The sequence below is a fragment of the Notechis scutatus genome, chromosome 4 (assembly GCF_049901735.1).
Source record: "Notechis scutatus isolate UNSWTSFEM ecotype Mainland chromosome 4, rNotScu1.2, whole genome shotgun sequence".
In the NCBI taxonomy this organism is placed as follows: Eukaryota; Metazoa; Chordata; class Lepidosauria; order Squamata; family Elapidae; genus Notechis; species Notechis scutatus.
The window spans coordinates 111,047,093-111,067,259 of record NC_142012.1 but is presented as its reverse complement, the minus strand read 5'-3'; the positions used below and the strand labels follow the sequence as shown (position 1 = coordinate 111,067,259).

The 20,167-nt window shown below is 36.1% G+C and overlaps 1 protein-coding gene across 31 annotated transcripts in view; it reads right to left on the bottom strand.

Annotated features, from left to right (window-relative positions):
• The window catches only part of FGFR2 (fibroblast growth factor receptor 2), a 157,569-nt gene that overhangs the window by 78,646 nt on the left and 58,756 nt on the right, over window positions 1-20,167 (bottom strand). For 10 of the 31 annotated variants that reach the window (XM_087964424.1, XM_087964422.1, XM_087964423.1 and 7 more), the window contains exon 3: window positions 8,543-8,605. The exons of the other annotated variants lie outside the window; for them this stretch is intronic. In XM_087964424.1, coding sequence (XP_087820550.1) covers window positions 8,543-8,605 — 63 coding nt within the window. The remainder of the gene's footprint in view (window positions 1-8,542; window positions 8,606-20,167) is intronic. 31 annotated transcript variants of the gene reach the window in all.

The following is a 20,167-nucleotide window of genomic DNA, read 5'->3' as shown; positions in this document are numbered from 1 at the left end:
AAAGTGAAATATAGGCAGGCACAGAAGGGAAGGGAAGCAACAGAAGTGGGAAACAAAATGTCCAACAATGATCAGTGAAGGAATTTGATCCAGTATGTGCAGATTCTAAAACAATCATCATCATCATCATTTCTGTCAGCTGCCATTTTAATAATATTGAGCCAAGCTAGAAACACTGATAAAATGTGCTTTATCATTGATAGTTGATAAGAAGAGCAACATGCCATCCTAAAAGGTCTGGGATAAAATTAGATTTGAAAGAGAAGTGGATACACTTCTCAGGGTTGGCCAGGACAATTAAAGGGCAGGCTGTGATGAAAAGAGGACGACTCTTTCTCACACAAGCATCCTAGTAAAAGAACTTTCAAAATTTAAGATTTTGCCATTCAGTTAAAGATACTGTAAGATGCTGAATGTAGATACATTCAGCATCAAGTAGAACCAAGAGCTTTCTTGGTTCTATGTCTAATTGACTATAAGATTTATTTCTATAGATCTCTTTAGTATATCTAATTGATTACAAGATCTGTAGCATGATATGGAAATAGGAAAGATCTCTTACAACTTCTTCTGAAGCACAAGCCTACAGCCAAGATACATTTTCTCTAACTCTTAAATATTGTAGTTTGCATGACCTATGGATTTCATCTACAGTATTTCTCAGGCATGTGTGCGTTTGCAGGGGAGATAGGAAGGTCAGGTAGGGCTGTGACCAGCAATGCCATGCATATCATGACATCCTCACAAAAATGATGCAAATTCTGCAAAGTGCACAAATAACATTATCTGGATTGTTTACATCATGACACCATGACACATGCACACAATGGCACAGTGGCGTCTATCAGATGTTTGTGGTCACAGCTCTGAGCCATATTATTGAAGTTGTCCTGTATGCATGATTTAGCTTGTTTCAGCAACATTAGCGCTTTAATGAGACTTTTGAGAATAGGCAGCAGCTAAATGTTGGTTAATAAATACCGTAAATGTTTCTTTATGTATTACTTAATTCTATTTATTTATTTTGTGACATTATCTAATGCTCACAGCCAGCCCACATAGCAGCATATTCGGTTGGCCAAAAATACAATGTGGGAAAGCAGGAATAAGTCTGTTGGCTCACTAACTTCATCATGAACTGAAAACAAATGGTCACAATGGGGAACCTCCTCTGTTCGAGATGTATGAAATCATTTCTCTAAATCACTGGATGCCTCCCTAACTTGTGATTAGGACTACTGCTGTTCACTGAGATAGGCAGAACCAATTCACTCGTCTTTATTCTCCTTCATGTTATAACTGATCTGAATGGCTGAGCTCCAGTCATCGCTTTCCACCAATCACTAATAAAACAACACAGCTGTAAACTGTCTGCAGGTGTAAAGATGATGTAGAAGAACATAATAAATGTCCAAGCCCACAAAACTAGTGGCTAACCCTGATCCACAATCTCCGTAAATTAGCACTGTAAAAAACAATGATTATTTTTCTATGGCAAAAATATCTTCTTTTAGCTGCTCCTCACTAAAGCAATACAATTCTTTTACTTTCAAGTCATAAGATGGGTGGCTGATATTACTAAATACTTTGCAACTTAATCTAAATAATCTTGCTATACAAAGAGCAATAGTTTCCACATATGGTTTTAAAAAATGATTCTCAATATTCAATAGCTCAAAAATTTTTGACTAAAAAGTCCTCAATGAATGTTAATATATTGCATTAACTAATGTGGAGAGGCAATTATAGATTCCATTAATCTATTATGACATTTTGCTTTAATAGGATTAGGAAGGAAGGAAGGAAGGAAGGAAGGAAGGAAGGAAAAGGGAATGAGAAGGAGGAAGAGAAGGAAACAGGAAGAAGGAAGGAAGGAAGGAAGGAAGGAAGGAAGGAAGGAAGGAAGGAAGGAAGGAAGGAAGGAAGGAAGGAAAGGGAATGAGAAGGAGGAAGAGAAGGAAACAGGAAGAAGGAAGGAAGGAAGGAAGGAAGGAAGGAAGGAAGGAAGGAAGGAAGGAAGGAAGGAAGGAAGGAAGGAAGGAAGGAAACATCTCAAATGGCAAATTGATTGCTTTCTGCTGTATACTTTATATTGGTAAAAAGATTAAAAGGGTTTTTTTAATTGCCCAAAATCTATAATTAGTTTAGGTTTTCTGATATTTAAACATAAGTAAGCCTAGCTTACTTTCTGAAATACCCATTGCAACATCACAAACCAAGCTTTGTCCTTTCATATTTGCATTGTGACATTGTCTGAGAATACATAAGGGAGAATATACCACAATGTCACAATGGAAATTTCTGCACTTGCCTCCCCTTCTACTCACTCATAACACAAATGATACTTTATATAACCTTTGGGGCAGTAGATTTATTGGCTTTAGATTTAATCAACAGCTCACAGAACTTTGTAAATGAACTAAATCTAAGATTTATTTAAACCATAACTCTGTGAAATATTTAAATCTCAGCTAAGATTTCATGTTAATGAAGGATTTTCAATCAGAAACTAACTGCTTTAAGAACCTAGTTAGCAAACCAGGGATATGTACTTTAAAGAGATCACATTTGTGTATCAAAATGGTAGCAAGAAAGATGGAGATGATGCATGAAATAGTATTTTGACAGTCACTGTCAATGAATGACAAAATTTACAGTCATAGCAGGGAGATCAAATCCCCACCCCCATTATATCAAAAAAAACCTGTGTGGGGCTTTGACTTTGATGACCAGGGATGTGTTTTCCAAAATGAATTGTGTTCTACTGAATACTTTTAAGACCTATAAAACTCAATGTTGTTATAAATGGAGGGGGAATGCTAATGGTTTTGTTTTTTTAAAGAAAAGGGCTTAGAATGACGTAAAGGCACAGTAGAGTTTGAAGGGAAAAAAAGAATTTATAGTGCAAAATGTTTTTGTTCTGTCTTCCATCCAGTCAGATTATCCTCAAGGATATTCCATTTCATTGCCTCCCAATCTTCACTGGAGTATTTTCTCACCCACTCCTTTCTTTTGAATTTCAAAGTTTTTCCTTAGTATTATTTTCATTTTTAAAAATTTGTTTTAAATTATGTTTCTTCAAAGCTTTCTGATTCCTTCTTCCAGTGCCTGAATGATGAGGTCATATTGGCTATACAAGCATCAACCCTTACGCTTAAACCTTAGAAATAGTAAGAATAATTGTTTTAGCATGAGAAACATAAAATATTAAGAACAGTCGTGACATAACTGTTTGTTTTGCCAGATTCCAACCTAGAAGCAGCTAAAGCCTGTCACTTTTTATAAGCTTTGCCTATAAAACTTCTCTCAGCACCGCTTTTGACCATGTGCCCAGACCAAAAAAAGTGCAGGTGAGATAGTGCAGCATTATCCTGCCCCTTTCTTTCAGGAAAAATCCTCTAGGTTTAAATACTGATGAGATCCAGGAAACCTGGAAATCATATTACTCTACAGATTTAACCCATCTCCCTCTGTGGTGCTTTGGCTAAACTTGTACATACTTTTTAATACTTACATGAAATTTAGCACTAAAGCAATGAACTCAGCCATATAGTGCCTGGCTGCCTGTTCTTTCCAGCAACAACCATATGGCCTTCCAGCCAGACCTGGCAGGGACCATTTCAATCCATGTGACATGCATGATTTCCCAGAGACTCTTCTCATGATCTATGTTTATTAAGAAGATCAGTCGCTTTGAACTTGATATGTTTCTTTTTTCTTTTTCCCCTAAAAGGGGAGACTGACTTTCCAACCTGCTGTGCCCTCAATTACTGGTTAAAATACTGCAAAACAGCAGAGACAAACCTAGAATGAACCACTTGTTCTCCACTACAGAGCCACTTGTTATTCCCCTCAGGAATACAGCGACAGCAGTATAAATATGCAGTACAGGTAGTCCTTGACTTACAACAGTTCATTTATTGACCATTCAAAGTTATAACAGCACTGAAAAAGTGACATATGACCTCTTTTCACAGTTATGACTGTTTTTCACACATATGACCATTGCAGCATTCGCCATGGTCATGTGATCAAAATTCTGATGCTTGGTAATTGACTCATATTAATGATGGTTGCCATGTCCTGTGGTTACACGATCCCCTTTTGTAACCTTCTGACCAGTAAAGCCCATAGGAAAGCTAGATTCACTTAACAACCATGTTACTTAATTGAACAACTGCAGAGATTCACTTAACAATTGTAGCAAGGAAGATGGTAAAATGGGCAAACCTCACTTAACAAATTTGTCACAGAAATTTTGGGCTCAGTTGTAGTGATAATTCAAGGCCTACCTGTAATAATTTATCTGATATTGTCCATACCAGATCCTGGTATGCAGCAATAGTTTCTGTCATCTCTTGAAAATATACAGGTATAGTCCTCAACTTACGACCACAGTTGAGCCCAAAATTTATGTTGTTAAGTGAGAAATTTGTAAAGTGAGTTTTGTCCTATTTTGCGACTTTTCTTGCCACGTTTGTTAAGTGAATCACTGAAGTTGTCAAATTAATCACCCGGTTGATAAGTGAATCTGGTTTCCCCATTGTCTTCGCTTTTCAGAAGCTCACAAAAGGGGATCGCAGGACTCTGGGACACCAAAAGCTTCATAAATATGAACCAGCAGTCAAGCATCAGAATGTAAATCACATGACCATGGGGATGCTGCCCTGATCATAAATGTGAAAAATGGCCATAAGTCACTTTTTTTCAGTGTCATTGTAACTTCAAGCAGTCACTAACTGAACTGTTATAAACTGAGGGCTACTTGTACTGAAAACAGCCAGTTCCAAAGAGTCAAAATCACCTGTATGCACTCCTGGTTTTCATATTTCCTATTATCTGAGATGATAACCAAAAATGGAGATCACTTCCTCTTTACCAGTCCCTTGAATAATGTAGGAAATGCAGCAAATATGCCCTGAGCTTATTTCCTCCCTGCTCTAGGAACAGAGTTATGAATTGGGGCTTCTACCGTCCCACAATACATGATCCCTATGGAATAAATTCCAAAATTTGGATTAAAAGAACAAATTGTAAGCCTGCTTTTTGCCCCAATATCTTAGTTCTGTCTCAAGGATAGTTCTTTTTTCTCTTTTAAGCCATCATTCTTGACTCATTTATTTATTTGTTTGTTTGTTTGTTTGTTGATTGATTGATTGAATTTATACAGCCTCCCCTTCATCAGAAATGACTCTGGGTGGTATACAACAACCAATATTTAATGAATTCACAGCTTATATAAATGCCCTTATAACTTGCATTATAGTTTTAAGAGAGAGATTAAAAGGAAAAAAAATCCTGTCTTCAGGCTTATAGTGGAAAAACAACAACAACACAACAATCCTTCAGTACTAGTTCATAGTAAGCCGGATGCTTGCTTAATATTATTGGGACCTTTAGTTAGTTCGGGGGGGGGGGCGCTCTCTGAAACATTGTAAATTTCAAATAGTTAGTGTAAGTTAGATGGATAGCATGAGACTTTCTTGCATCAGTGCCATTCTGGGGATGTCCAATATTGTCCTGGAAGTCAATTCATCACTAGCTCACCTGACAAGTTGTGTAACTTATTTCTCATGCTTATCAATTCAAGCTGAGACACAACATGGCCAATATCAAAACATTATTCAAGAATAAGTCTTGTTCTTCCAGCAAGAAGACTGCTCAGCCAATCTGCAACCCAATTTGTAAAAAATTAAAAAGGGATACATCGATTAAACAAGAAAGCAGTTATTATATGCAGGGAGAAAAGCTGGTACTTATTTACTTTACCTTCACTAACTTAGCCTTTGTGAGTTTGCATGTGCAGTTGTTTTGTTATATTCCACGGATGGGTGGCAACAATACAAATGTAAACAAAAAGCCTGTTTGATTTTGTGGAAGTTTTGGAAATAAGAGCAGTGGTAAAAGAAAGTTCTTGAGGAAAGGATTTTGTAAGATATGCAAACAACATGCTCTTTTTTTCTTTTCCAGATTTTCAAAAAAATAAACAATTTGGGTCCATATTTTGTTCAACATCCAGCTTCAAGCTGTAATTCTATACACTGTCCTGGGCATAAGTACAACTGAACTTGGAAGACAAACATGGATTTGCAGCGCAAAACTCAGTAGCTGCTTCTTTAAAAAAAAAAAAAACTGGCAAGAAATATATCCTTGCAACTACAACATTTGAAAGATGTAGACACGACAGCAAAATTCTTGATGCATCAGAATTCTGGCTGCTGTGGCTTTACTGTTAGGATGGCTATTAAAAATAAATAATCTGAGTACATCCTTCTTCTAGTATGGCTACCAACACAGAGAGCAAAATAACATGCTTTCTTTGTATCTTACTTTGCATATTATTAATTATTTCAGTAACATATAACATTAATATATAATATGACACTTCAAAACTCATTATACATAGGTGAGACTTTCTGTATGATTAACTTTTCCACCTCTGCTGACGATACTCTGTAAAACTATCATGAAGTTTGTGTCCAGAATACTTTTAACCAGTTTTTTTTATTATTATTATAGTAAAGTAAAGAAATATAAAGTTTTAAACTCATCAACAAAATATAAAATGTATATTCTATGTATATAAAAGATAAAAGACAAACAAAGGCTACTTCATTAATTATGGTTCTAGTTATGCTATAGTTAAAACAAAGAGCAAAAGTCCCAGCATCTGATAGGAGACCATCTAAATCCAAAAATACAAATATAAGGGAAAAAGCCAACTCTTCTGTTATTTAAAAAAAATGAATATGCGTTTGATATATTTATTCCAGGTGTTCAAGATTTCTCATTTATAGTACTCATTTATAGTAAAAAATAAAAATATATAAATGTGAACCAAGAAGCAAACAATGTTGCTTCATGTTAAAATACACCTGAAAAAAATGCTTTTCTGAACCAGAAACAAAATTTGGTGGGCATGTCATCCACCAAACATGCTGTACTACTTTGAATAGAGATTTCAGCCTTATGGATTTCTCTCCACAGTTCAACTTAGCCAAATCATACATCAGAGAGAGTGAAAGGCTACAATCAAAACATATCAGCCTACATTTTTATGGGACTGCACAGGTTGCCTGTATGCTTTGCTATCTAATCTGGGCAAGAGTACAAATAAAATAGGCCCAGACACAGGGGCCCATATATATTGGCAAAGAAAAAATGTCTGAAGTAGATGAAACTCTGTACGATGTGGACAAATTCTCGTCCCAATGCCAGAATGCATGATTATCTAATGAAATCTCTTGGCAGGAGATTCCAGACAAACAAAAGGAAGGTTTTAATTATCCAGAATGTCGTTAAATTATGGAATTTGTTGCCAGAGGGAACATTTCCACACTAGAGGTAGTATGATGATGTCCCTGACTTGAGTTCAACTTATGGTGACTACCTAAATATATCCATACAATTTTCTTAGTCACAGTATGAAAAAGTTGCATGCAGGTTGAACTACCCTGATTTCTATCTTAGGGTTGAACTTTGTGTTCAGCACGCAAGTCACATAGCAGAGAGAAGAAAATGCTTATAGAGTGCAGTTCAGGCTACAGTATAGTCTTGAGACTTCCTGAGAATTTGTTTGTTGGTTTATTGCATTTATATAGCCACTTAATACAAAGAATATAAAATCAAGTTTCTTTTCAACTGCTAATCAGGCTTGCCTTTCTTAGCTTCCCGAATTTGGGCAGGATTTCCAGTTGCTGCCATCTGCTACTTGTTTAAATGATGAATATACATGTCTCCCAAGAGCTAAAAAGAATATTCTGAGCAGCCCCTTCCTTCCATGATATTCTGTAACTATAAGCCTATGAAAGTGGTTGAGCAAATGGATAGAATAAATTGCCCAGAATCCCCTACTACAGCAGCCCCCAACCTCTTGGGCAATGGGACCGGTTCCATGGAAAGAGGGACTGGAAGAGGTGTTGTTTCACATGCTCCCTGCACTTGTTTGTGCATCCCGGTTTTTGGCATGCCGTGGCCGAGTACCAGTCCACAAACCAGGGTTGGGATTCCTGCCCTATTAATTTCCATAGATAATGGTGAATTTGACATTGCATCCCATAAATAATAAAACAATACAATTAAAATCCTAATATAAAAGGATCTGCAATAATGCAAGAAAGGACCCATTTCTAAAATACTCTAAAGGTCACCTGTCATTTGGGCTATTTCTCAACACTGGAAGTGGTCCTACTTCCAAAAATAACACAAATTAAAAGTACTCCTTGACTTATGACCACTATTGAGCCCAACATTTCTGTTGCTAAGTGAGACATTTGTTCAATGAATTTTGCCTCATTTTATGGACTTTTCCTGCCATTGTTGTTAAGTGAATCATTACTGTTGGTAAGTTAGTAACACAGTTGTTGAATGAATCTGGCTTCCCATTGACTTTGCTTGTCACAAGGTCGCAAAAGCTGATCACATGGCCTTGGGACACAGCAATGGTCATAAATATGAGTCAATTGCCAAGCATCTGAATTTTGATCACATGACTATGGGGATGCTGCAACAGTCATAAGTGTGAAAAACGGTCATAACTCACTTTTTTCAGTGCCGTTGTAACTTCGAATGGTCACTAAGTGAACTGTTGTAATTTGAGGACTACCTGTAGTTGGACAAAAGAATGGAGAGGGAAGAGGGAAGAAATGTGCATAGAGTTTTGAGACATCTCCCTTCCACTCATCATCATCTGTCCTCTAATCTATTGATCTGTCTACTAGAAAACTATTAGACAGGTTTGCTCATCTTTCTGTCACCTCAACTTGAGGTAGAATCCAGTCAGTTTAACCTAAACTAGCAGTTTAACTGCTAAATCAGTTCAATAAATGCTGAAGAAAATGTTTCATATATGAATTTGGGACAGAACCATCAGTATGTAAGACTTTTTTCCCCAGAGTTAAATCATGGGACAACCTGTTTAACAATGTATCTACTATATATCAGAATATAAGGCAACTTAGAAATTCCAACAATTCTACTCAAAAGAGTTTTAAGATGGCAAAAGTTGCCTGTTTTCACCTGATCTTTCAATGAAAAGGGCTAGATATCTCCATCTCATGAAGAATCTGTTCCCTGTTTTGATAATAGATATCACTTTTATCAACATGAGAAGCTCTTACTACATTTTTCCCAGTTTAAATTGATTAGCAGTATCCCCCTTTTTTATCAGACAAGTCTACAGGAAAGACTTCTGAACACATTATTCATAAAAGAACTAGGGGTCTTCCTATCAGGGTGTACAAACAGCTCACTTAATGAGCAAATGAGACTTGGCGGATCCTAAGATCAAGGATTCTATGCCTCTAATTTATCCTGCAGCCTAAATCAAAATGGACTGTAGGCCAAAAGACCAGAGAGACAGACATGTCCCCGTAGCCTTAATCAACCAATGGGACCCGGACAGGTGCCACCCTGACTGAAGATTGGGAATGAGGCATTTGTACACCAAAACAAACCAATCAGAAGAAAACCTAAGACACTATTTTGAAACTGGAACAGCAAAAGGCAGGGCTAGGTTGCCTCAACAGTGAACTGTGGATGAAACACAAGTGTATTTATTATAAGACATGTCCTATAAAAAGGTAGTAGGGCATCTCCACACCATGTTAGCAGAAGAACCCTCTGAGCAAAAGCTGATAACCTAAGAAAGAGGACGGGCAGAGGCTGGTAGTTACAAAACAGGTATTATTTAACATATATGAAAATATTTTTTCCAGTAATCTGACTCACTACAGCTAGTTCCAGTATAAATACATTAAAAATGCTCAGGCTTGTTCCTTAGTAATGGTATCAAATTAGGGAATTTGTAGTTAAAAGCAGCCTTCGTTCAATTTATCTAAAGCCTCGCAAGTTACTACTTGCCCTGCAAAAATGGCTCGTTATGATTAGGTGAAAATAGTTTTCGCTATTGAGTCTATTTTACTTTAGCTAAACTAGTTTTAGCTAAACTGAGTCTATTATTAATTTATTTGATTGGTGGATATGAAAATAACCAATTTATCTTATAGTTCTAATAACTATTACAGAAATAATAAATAAGTCATTCCTGTCCCTTTGCATTAAGAATACAGAGTAGAATAGAACTATATTTTCACTTTAAATGTACACTAATCAGCACACATTACAATGCAATTTCATTGCATTCAGCTCTCAAAAAATAAAGATTATACATACCCACACATACACATATATGACACAGGAAAAAAATCATACTCTAGTTGGAATATTATATATATATACATGGCAAAAAAAAAAAAAAAGAATCCTGCAAATTTACAAGGCGGATGGCATAAGGAACAAAGCTGTTACACAATCTAATAGTCCCGCTATAAATGCTTCGAAACCACCTCTCAGAACGGAGCAACAGAAACAGACCATGAAGTGTGTATGTGGGGTATCTAACAATGCTTCAAGCTCTAAGCACATAGCACTTATAAGCAGGGGTGGGATTCTACCAGTTCTGTCCGGCTGTGTAGAACCAGTAGCTCTGAAGAGCAGCAGACATAGAATCGGTTCTATATCTGCTGCTGTTTTGGCCCGTCCACCCGCCCGGGCTCTTACCTGACCTTTATTTCCTGCTTTTTCAACTTCAGCTGCTTTGCGTGGCACAGCTGCGGTTGAAATAGCAGGAAAAAAGCTGCGCAACCACGCGCAGTGCTGCTCAGCTGTCCAGGCAGCAAGCTGATGATGTTTCTCACATGCACGCAGCACATGTCAGGTGCACGCAAAACATAAATCACCGAACCGGTAGTTACACAGGTCAGATCCCACCCCTGTTTATAAGCAATATCCTGAATAATGGGAAGCGAGCTTCCTATAATCTTCTCCACTGTTCTCACCACTCTCTGTATGGACTTTCTCTCTGAGGTACTACCACCAAACCAAACAGTGATTCAGTTTGTTAAAATGATCTCAACCATGCTTCTGTAAAAAGTGGCCAGAACAGGAGAAAGATGTACTCTCCTCATCCAATGTAGGAAATGTAAACACTGTTAAAGGAATGTAACCTGTATTTGTGGGTGTTTATACGTATGTGTGTATCCTTGAACAGTGACGCTCAATGCTAATTTACTCAGACAGAAGTTCCTTTAAGTTTAATGTTGCTATTCCCAAGTATGTGAATACAGAACCATGGCCTTTATTGTACTTTTCTGAAATGTTGTTCAATACATCAATGTAAGTACAAGGAAGTATTTTAATTAATTGGCTTTGGGACAAGTTGGATGCTTTCCAATAATCACAGAAATAGTATCATGGCATTGTTTCAAGATCAGAAAGAAAAATTGCCTACAATCTTTTAACATTTTCAAAACAACAGTTTCCTGGATATTCTATTCTATTAGCAATATATAAATTGCACAAGTAATTTCTTTGCAAAAAGCATTTCCGAATAAAATATTTAACATTTTTGAAGTTAAATGAAAAATTAAAAATGGAAGGAAATTAAAATGGTTTTTAGCAAACTTGGAAAACCAATGTCTAGAAAATATTGTAATAATGCACACATTATTGTACTACTTTAATTCTCTCTTGCTAAGTTTTGGATTTGCTACAGCTTCTCTTAAAGCATTGTCTTGCTAGAATTTTCGTGGAAAGCATATTTTCAGTATCTGTAGCTTAAATTTACCTGCAAATCATTACTGAAAGCTAACACCACATTTCCAAACTTCAATAAACAATTTTATTTAAAAAAATAATAATTCATTTTCCTGATTTTAAAAATATCTCTTTTTATGACCGTAATGAGGAGTTCACAGCAGATATTTTTTGTGTGTGCACCTTACAAGAGAAATATGTGCGGCTATCTAGGATTGAACTCTCGACCTTTCGAGTGGGAGGTTAGCATCTTCACCATAGGCCACCACATTTTCATGATTAATCTATAGGAAAACATAAAAACTCATGACAATCCTACGGGATCAATGAGGCAAATGAGGACACATGTAATGATGTCATATTTTAAATGCTATAATATAATATATATACTTGCATCCGATGACACAAATATGTAATTAGGGTATATGTATAATGGTGTCATTATGCAAATGCCATCATTGTGGTATCACCACAGTTTATTACCAACTGCTGCGAAGAATGAAGAATTATGAGTCAATAAGATATAAGGACCACATGGAATAAAATGCACATTTGTACAGTTAGACATATCTGTTGTCTCTATGAACAGAATTTTGAATATCAATAAAGGAAAATATGTGTAGCTCAGGGTTGAAATGTGTGGTCCTTGGTGTTCTCTGAGCTTGGCTGTTTTCTTGCTGATGTTTATTATCCAAAACTAGGTAACATCATCTGATATTACCCAAACTAGGTAACATCATCTAAGCTCAGAGAGCACCAAGGAACATTCATTTTAAATATCCATCCATGCAGATAATCTTCAAGTTGGCTACTTTTTACTTATTTTTATTTGCGTCTTTCAGAAAACACAGATCATGTTAGGAAACGTAGAAATCATGCTTTCTTATTACAAAGTATATATATTTCCCTAACAAAAGAACCAAAAAATCTCCCTGTTTTATACCACTGCTTTACCCAGTGCAATGACATTGGGAATTAAGAAACCTATCTGAAATGACCAAAGGATAAAATGAGAAGGATGGTCTAACAATTCTACTAGCAAGCCCTGCAAGCTATATTTTTCAGACACATGCTTTCAAACCTACCATATCAATGATAACTAGATGAAAAGGAGAGGAGTCAAAAATAAAATTTCTACTAGGTTAAATACACTTACCTTACCATTAGTTCCCAAAATTTATTTTATTTTTATTTATTTATTTATTTTGTCAAAAGCTTACAATAGAATTAAAATAAACATAAGTTTAAATATAAGAAATAGGAATTTCCCAATATAAAGGAGTCCCAAATTCAGTGATCTCACTACAAGCACCCAAAACTGAGAAAGTGAAATATAGAACTGGGTGATGTTATTGGCTTTCAGTTAGGTTCTATTTTTTACCATGCCTAGAGATGTCTGGATAGAAATCTGGGACTTCAGTATACCCCACATTCATCTATCGCTGAATTATAAACAAAAAAAAATCAAAGGAAATTATATCCAGAATTCGTTCTTCAATTATATTTATATGCTGCCTCACAACGTTAGATTCATTAGTTGGCCTATGATAAACAAATTTTAAAAGCAGTATTGATTGGGTGGGGGAAACAGTCTGACATTGTATAATTTAAAAAGCAAAAAACATAAATACAAGAAAAATAAAACTGATAGTTCTATTTAAAAAAAGATTGATTTTACAGATAGCAAGGGATCTAAATCAGGGCTGCCAAACTCACAGCCCACAGGCCAGATGCATCAAGTGCTGGCCATACCCACGCCCAGGTTAGTGAAGGGGGAGGTCATGTGACATCACTGTGAGAGTTTGACACTCCTGATCTAAATGAAGAAAAGGTTTGATAGTAATGCTGGAAAAATGTGTAGCATCCACAAAAGCTTCAATGAGAAGCTATCACTCAATAATTTTCCCATTAGCAAAATTCTCCCTGACGGTCAGCTAACATTTCCTTCAGAATACTAAGGTGCAATGAAATTAATTTCCTGTAATCATCATTGAAACTTAGCAACTAAAAAAAGGAAGTGAAAAATGGAAAAAGAGAGACAGATGCTTCCCATTGTAACAGGGTTTGAGGAGTACACAACTGAGTCCTCAAAATCCGGTAATTTAGTATCTTCAATCTCTTCAGGAAAAAAAAAGATCTTTCAAAATATTTACTTTTAAAGCCCGATGGTTAATTGGTTTCAGTTCTTCAGTATAACAATTCAGATCCACTCTTTGCCTATATTCACTTCTAGAGCATTCATAATAAAACAAGACATGCTGGATTATGGCCAATTAACTTTTGGGTGCTTTGGTTCAGAGTACATAAACCTATTACTTCTTTGAAATTAGTCAATACTCAATCTAAAGCTAAGTGCTTAAGGTGTCCCAGGGGGAGTGGATTTTAAATGACATTTTAACAAAATGAAAGAATTCAAAATAGTGTTTGTATTATTTAAAAACCAAGGGATAGTTAGCCTGAACATCAGCGGTAAAGAGAAAAGGAAGCTAAATGCCAGAGACCAAATTAACTAGCTCAGCAGGTTTCCTTACAGACAACATGGGTGAGAAAAGGTCATCAGTGAGCTTGCTATTTATCAACTATATGTACAAACTAATTATTCAGTTCAACTCAGCTGCCTTTCAACCTGGGACCTCAGTAAAACCTGCCATCATTAAGGTTTAACTTCATTAGTATTCTCTGAATGGCAAGAATGTGGCTCAAATTTAAGACACTCTTCCCAAGTCACAAGGCACATAACACTGCTAGACAATAGTGATGAAATAATTTATACATACATACATCTTTGGCGTTTAGTCATGCCAACCACATGACCATGGAATTGTCATCAGACAGCGCTGGTTTACACACATACATACTTTGTGTGTGTGTGTGTGTGTATGTGTGTGTGTATACACATGTGTGTGTATATACATATATACATACATACATATAACTGTAGCTAAGATTTCATTAAGAAAAAAAAGACACTAAAAGGCAATTTTCCTAATCATAAACCTGCCAAAAATCAAAATTTAGCCTCTGTAATCTGATCAACAGTGATCGCATCTAATACCAAAAATTATAAAATTTAAAATGTGGGTTCAGAAAGACTAATGCTTCCCGCAAAAGAGAAACAAAGAACTGGAATCTCTGGCCTCTATTCTATCCCTAGACAGCAATATTAGGCCTAAGTTCAATGGCGATGCTAGCCAACTTTCTATTTAAAATATGTCTGTATATATCAAAAGTATAAAATACAAGAAAAATATACAGGATGACAAACTACAATAGTAAGAAGAGGGGGTAGAACTCTGACTGGATTTTATTGAGAATAACTTGTTATTTTATTTGTTTTCTAATTTATTAAATTTACACACCCACATATCACACACACACACACACACACACACACACACACACACATATATATATATATATATATATGGAGAACTTTTCACTTTTTATCTTCCAGAATAACATTATGAGTGCTTGATTTGAGAATAGTGACTGATACCCAATTGAGTAAATATTTGATCCTAAGCCTTCTGAATGCTTGTTCAACTGCTTTAATCGTTTTAGAAAATACTGGAACTCAGAACTGAGTAGGAAAAGTTATAGAAATTACTAATATAATAAAGGTAAAGGTTTATCCTGTCCAGCCATGTTCATGTTCAACTCTAGGGCAGTGCTCATCTCCGTTTCTTAGTTGAGGGAGCCAGCTTGTCTGAAGACATGTCCATGGTCATGTGGATAGCGTGTCTATATGCCAAACTGTACAGAACGCTGTTACCAGCCCACCAAAGTGGTACTTATTTATCTACTCACATTTTCATGCTTTCAAACTGCATGCAGGAGTGGAGAGGAACTGGCAAATAATGGGAGCTTACACCATCATGCAGCAGTTGGGGCTCGAACCTGGCTTCTGAGCTTTCCAACTCTTTAACTGCTGACTCCAACTCTTCAATGCACCCCAATATTGTCCAATAATAATATTTAGTACAATATCTTATGTTGAACTAAAGAACTAGAATATTTTGTATTTTACAGTAGGAAAGAATCAATATTAGGGTCTTGCCATCTACACCTTGAGCTGAGAAAACCTAATACTTACCATGATGTACTTGCTACATTCTTCCTCTACAGTTCAGCTACAAGTAACTTGTTAGACATCATAGTGTAACATTGTATCAAATGAATTAATGACATAAAATTATTTCTACTTATTTTCCAATCCACAAAATATGAATGTAACACGCATTTAGTTACAACATCCGGGAAAATTCTGACAAGTTATTTGCATAACATATTTTGCTTTATCATCTGCACAAAGTTGTCTGGCAAGTTGACTATTGGGGGAAAATAGATTAAACTGATTAAGTATGTAATTTAAAAGAAAAATATGATTATTGGTATACTAATCAAATCAACAGGAAATAAAATAAAAGTTACAACTGGGAATTTGTAAACTACATATAACCAGTCTCGGCAATTATTTGTGCTACCCACAGAACGCTCTTGAACAATGAGCAATCTGTGATGAAGGGTATGTGGACTACACCTAGCAACACACTCAACTCTACACAATGCAGTGGCATGCTCCCAACAAACATGGACCAGAGTGCAAACATGATTGATCAGGTGCATGCTAGCAGTGCCCGAGGGCTGCTCTTAAAACAAGATTCCATCAATGTCTAATCTATGCAAACAAAGAAAGACAGAAGACAAGCAAACACAGAATGGATAAGGTGATTCAAATTCTCCCAGAGTATCTTTAGCCGTGATGGGTTTGATATACCACAATATCTGCAATTTTAGTGAATTGATTAGATTCTATAAATCATTCCTGAATGAAAATATATATTTAGCCACATATTCTAATCTCCCAAGTTTTCTCAGAACTCTAGAGATGTGTTTAAACTCAAGCTGAAAAGAGTGCTTGCAATTCTTTTAATCTTGGGTATATTTGCACTTTTCTTAATTGACTTTAAGTTAAAATTCTATTTTAAAAATCCTGGCATAAGTGAAGTTCACAGGAGCTTTTCCGTGATTGTAATAGGTTTGTTTAGAATAGCAAATACTAAACATTCAATTTCACTTATTGTATTTTGAATTTACAATTCAAGTACAATTCCAAAATGAGTTAGTTTATTTAACCTCTTAAACACTCACTAACTAAATTATGTGTTGTATTAACAGTTATATATTAATTGTTAACCCATATTTTTACAATATGGGTTTTTTGAGTTTGTTTTGATCACAGAGCTTTTGATATTGTTTATTGCTCATATTGTTTTTGACTCTCTTGTAGTTATACAATGTTTCAAACCACTGATTAGTATAAAACTTTCAGAGCTTTGGGAGTTGAATGAACTCTAATATATGCAATAAATAGTAAGTAAAAAAATAAGAAAGATATAATGATGCTAAATGGGTATAACTGTTTATTAGATAAAAGTGCATGCAATTCCAATATAATCTTAGGAGAATTACAATACTGTGACTATTCAAATTCAATCTTCTGTAAAATTCTATTTCTTCTGGCATGAACCCATGCATCCTTGGATTAATCACCAGATTTCACCATTAATTCTTTTAATAAATTAGCTGCTTTATAATAATACTGAGTCTGAAACTGCAATCTTACACAAATATATGGTTTAAGAAATGCTGAAAGGTCTTTCAGTTTCCCCAGCATATAAATATATTTTTTTCATCAGGTTATTACATTAAAAACCCCAAATGGCAATAATAAAAGAGCAGCATTATGTATATTAAAATAGAACCATGTATGCATATGTCTACATGCATACAGTATAATGTATTAAGTAATAAAACATTGGGCTATGGGGCTTGACTCCACCTGTGTATGTGCTTCATTTGATATGTGTGCGTGCGTGCATGCGTGTGTGTGTGTGTGTGTGTGTGTGTGTGTAATAAAACAAGCTCTCTTCTACAAAATGCCATTATCATTGCCTCTCCCCCAATAACTCCATCACATCTGCCACATAAACATTCTTATTATCCCATTGCACACATTCACTTTTTTTCTCCTCCAGTAATTCTTCATTGTCCCAATCTCAAATGGTTTTCTATATGCAAATATAAGTTCTGCCCCAGGAAAAGAAGCAGATGTTTTCTCAGTAACTCCATATGTTTGTAAGATCTCAATTTGGCACTATCTACTCCAGAGGCAATGTACTTTGAAAACACACTCTCTGAACAGAAGATAAATCTTTCCTGAAATCACATTAATAGTATAATCCTACTCTGATGCCAACAAATGGTTCTCTTATTTGCTAAAATAGTTAGTCGTATTTTATAATATCATGCATTCTGCTTTAAAGGTGGCAAGGATGCATAGGAACAGTTCATGAATAAATAATGCTATACAATCAAGAATATGAAGAACTATATGCCTCCCCCCCCCAAAAAAAAAAAAAAAAACCTGGACACACACATTTGGAAATGTATTTGTAGATATGGAACTAGAGATTGAGCTAGAGTTAGAGAGAGTACTGGCTAGCTGGATGCTAGGCCTCACAGTGGCAGAAAGAAGCCAGAACATATAATTGATTTATGCTCAGGTGCATGCAGAAAGAGTGGCTTCTCCAACCATACTTAAGACTGTTCTCCTCCCAAAGATTGGTAGGTACATCTGTATTAAGGTTTATTGGTTGTACACTGCCTAGATGGGTCATCTCCAGTGGTGGTATTCGACCGGTTCTGCTCGGTTCTGGAGAGCCGGTAGGAGCCATAAGCAGCAGAGACCAAACCAGTTCTCTCCACTGCTCTGCTGGCACCTGCCCACCTGGGCTTCCATACTCACCTTTATCCGCTGAATTTGAAGCGCAGCTGCTTTGCGCGGCACAGAGTAGCGCCGCGTGGCAGCTGCTGAAGCGACCAGGATTGTGCAGGCTTGCAGGAGGTAAATTAGAATACCTCTGTGCCTGCACAAACGCTTCTGCACTTGCACAAAGTGCACGTTTGGTGCGCGCATGCACGCAAAATGTGCACGCACACAAAGCGCACCCACCAAGCCACGCCCACTGAACCGGTGGCAAAAACATTTTAATCCCACCACTGGTCATCTCTAGGTGAGATGGGCACATATAAGTTTAATAAATAAAATAAATAAATGTAATAAAATAAACAAACAAACAAGGTCTTTGATCAATATGCGTATGTAGGCATACATACATACTTAGGAGTTGGTTAGAAGATGGGTGGGTATATAAATGTTTTAAATAAATAAAAAGTGTGTGTAATGTATGTGTATGCACAAACACGCACAAAAGGTATGTTAAAGATGGCAATCAAAAATAAGTCAGAGAGGAAGAAAGGAGGGGAGGAAGAGTTTTGAAGGAATCAACAAAAGAAATCAGACATGAAGAAGCTTCTTGGATGAGAACTGAAATGTCTTCAAAGGAAAACAAGGTCGAGTTGCCTTTTGAAAAAGCACCTTTGTGACAACCATGACCTGAATGACTGAGAATGTCCACAGACATATAATGAAATATAGCGTTGTGGATCAATATTGTCTTGTCTTGCTCTTGTAGCACGAGGCTGTGCTACATGATGGGTAATAGTGACTTCATAGGGATGTACCTTTGGTGATAAAAGTCAGTCTCCAAGGCCTATGTAGCCTTGGTGCTAAAGCAACGTTGCCATGCTGTATCAAGAATCTTTTCCTTCAGCAATTTTTTTTGGCTTGGCCATATTCCATCTTGTGTATTGCTTCATTAGAAAAGCCAAGGTTGCCAGTTTTTCTATTTGTAATGGATATTTTCCAGGTAAATTGGAAGCTATTTCTGTTAATGAGGAATGTCAAGCTGCTGGATTAAGGAATAATCTTAGCCAATAATTAAAAATAACCATACGGATCCTGACTTCTATCCTTGTAATTCCTTTCTCTAGTTTTAATACTGAATTAAATACACATCTAGGAACTTGCATGATCTTAAGAACTTGAGACAGTACCCTTTTGGGTGCGGTTATGGTAGTGAATCCCATATAATAGTTGTGCCACAGCTTTTGCCTCAAAACATTTTAGTGCAACCGAAATATAATGGACACCTTTAATGAGATAAAAGAACAATACACCTGTTTCACTCTTCTGAACAACTTATAATATGAGCCAAGTGTAGGTCCCTCCATACCAAAAAATGAAAAGTAACTCCAAGTAATTAAAGCATTTGACCTATTAAATATTATTGCCATTGCTATACTGATGATAAATATTAGATCCTTTGTTAAAGGTCAGAACTTGGAGGATTTGGGGGTAATTTATCAGTATTTCTTTTTTTAATTCACAATATTAAGCAAAGCAAATTCTCTTTGCATCTTTGTCACAGTTCATGACATAATAAGCATGTTGTCAGCATATAGGAGGACTAAAAAGCCTCTATAAACTAATTTTGGTGGGTAAAAATTACCTTCATTGAGATGATGTGTAACAGAGTTTAGGAGTGGAAAGGAGTAATAGAGCAGGGATACAGCTTTGCTTTACTCCTCATGCTGTTAAAATTTGAGTTGGTTAGCTACCCTTGGGGATCACATGTTACCTTCAGGTTTGTATTGTTACCAAGAAGAT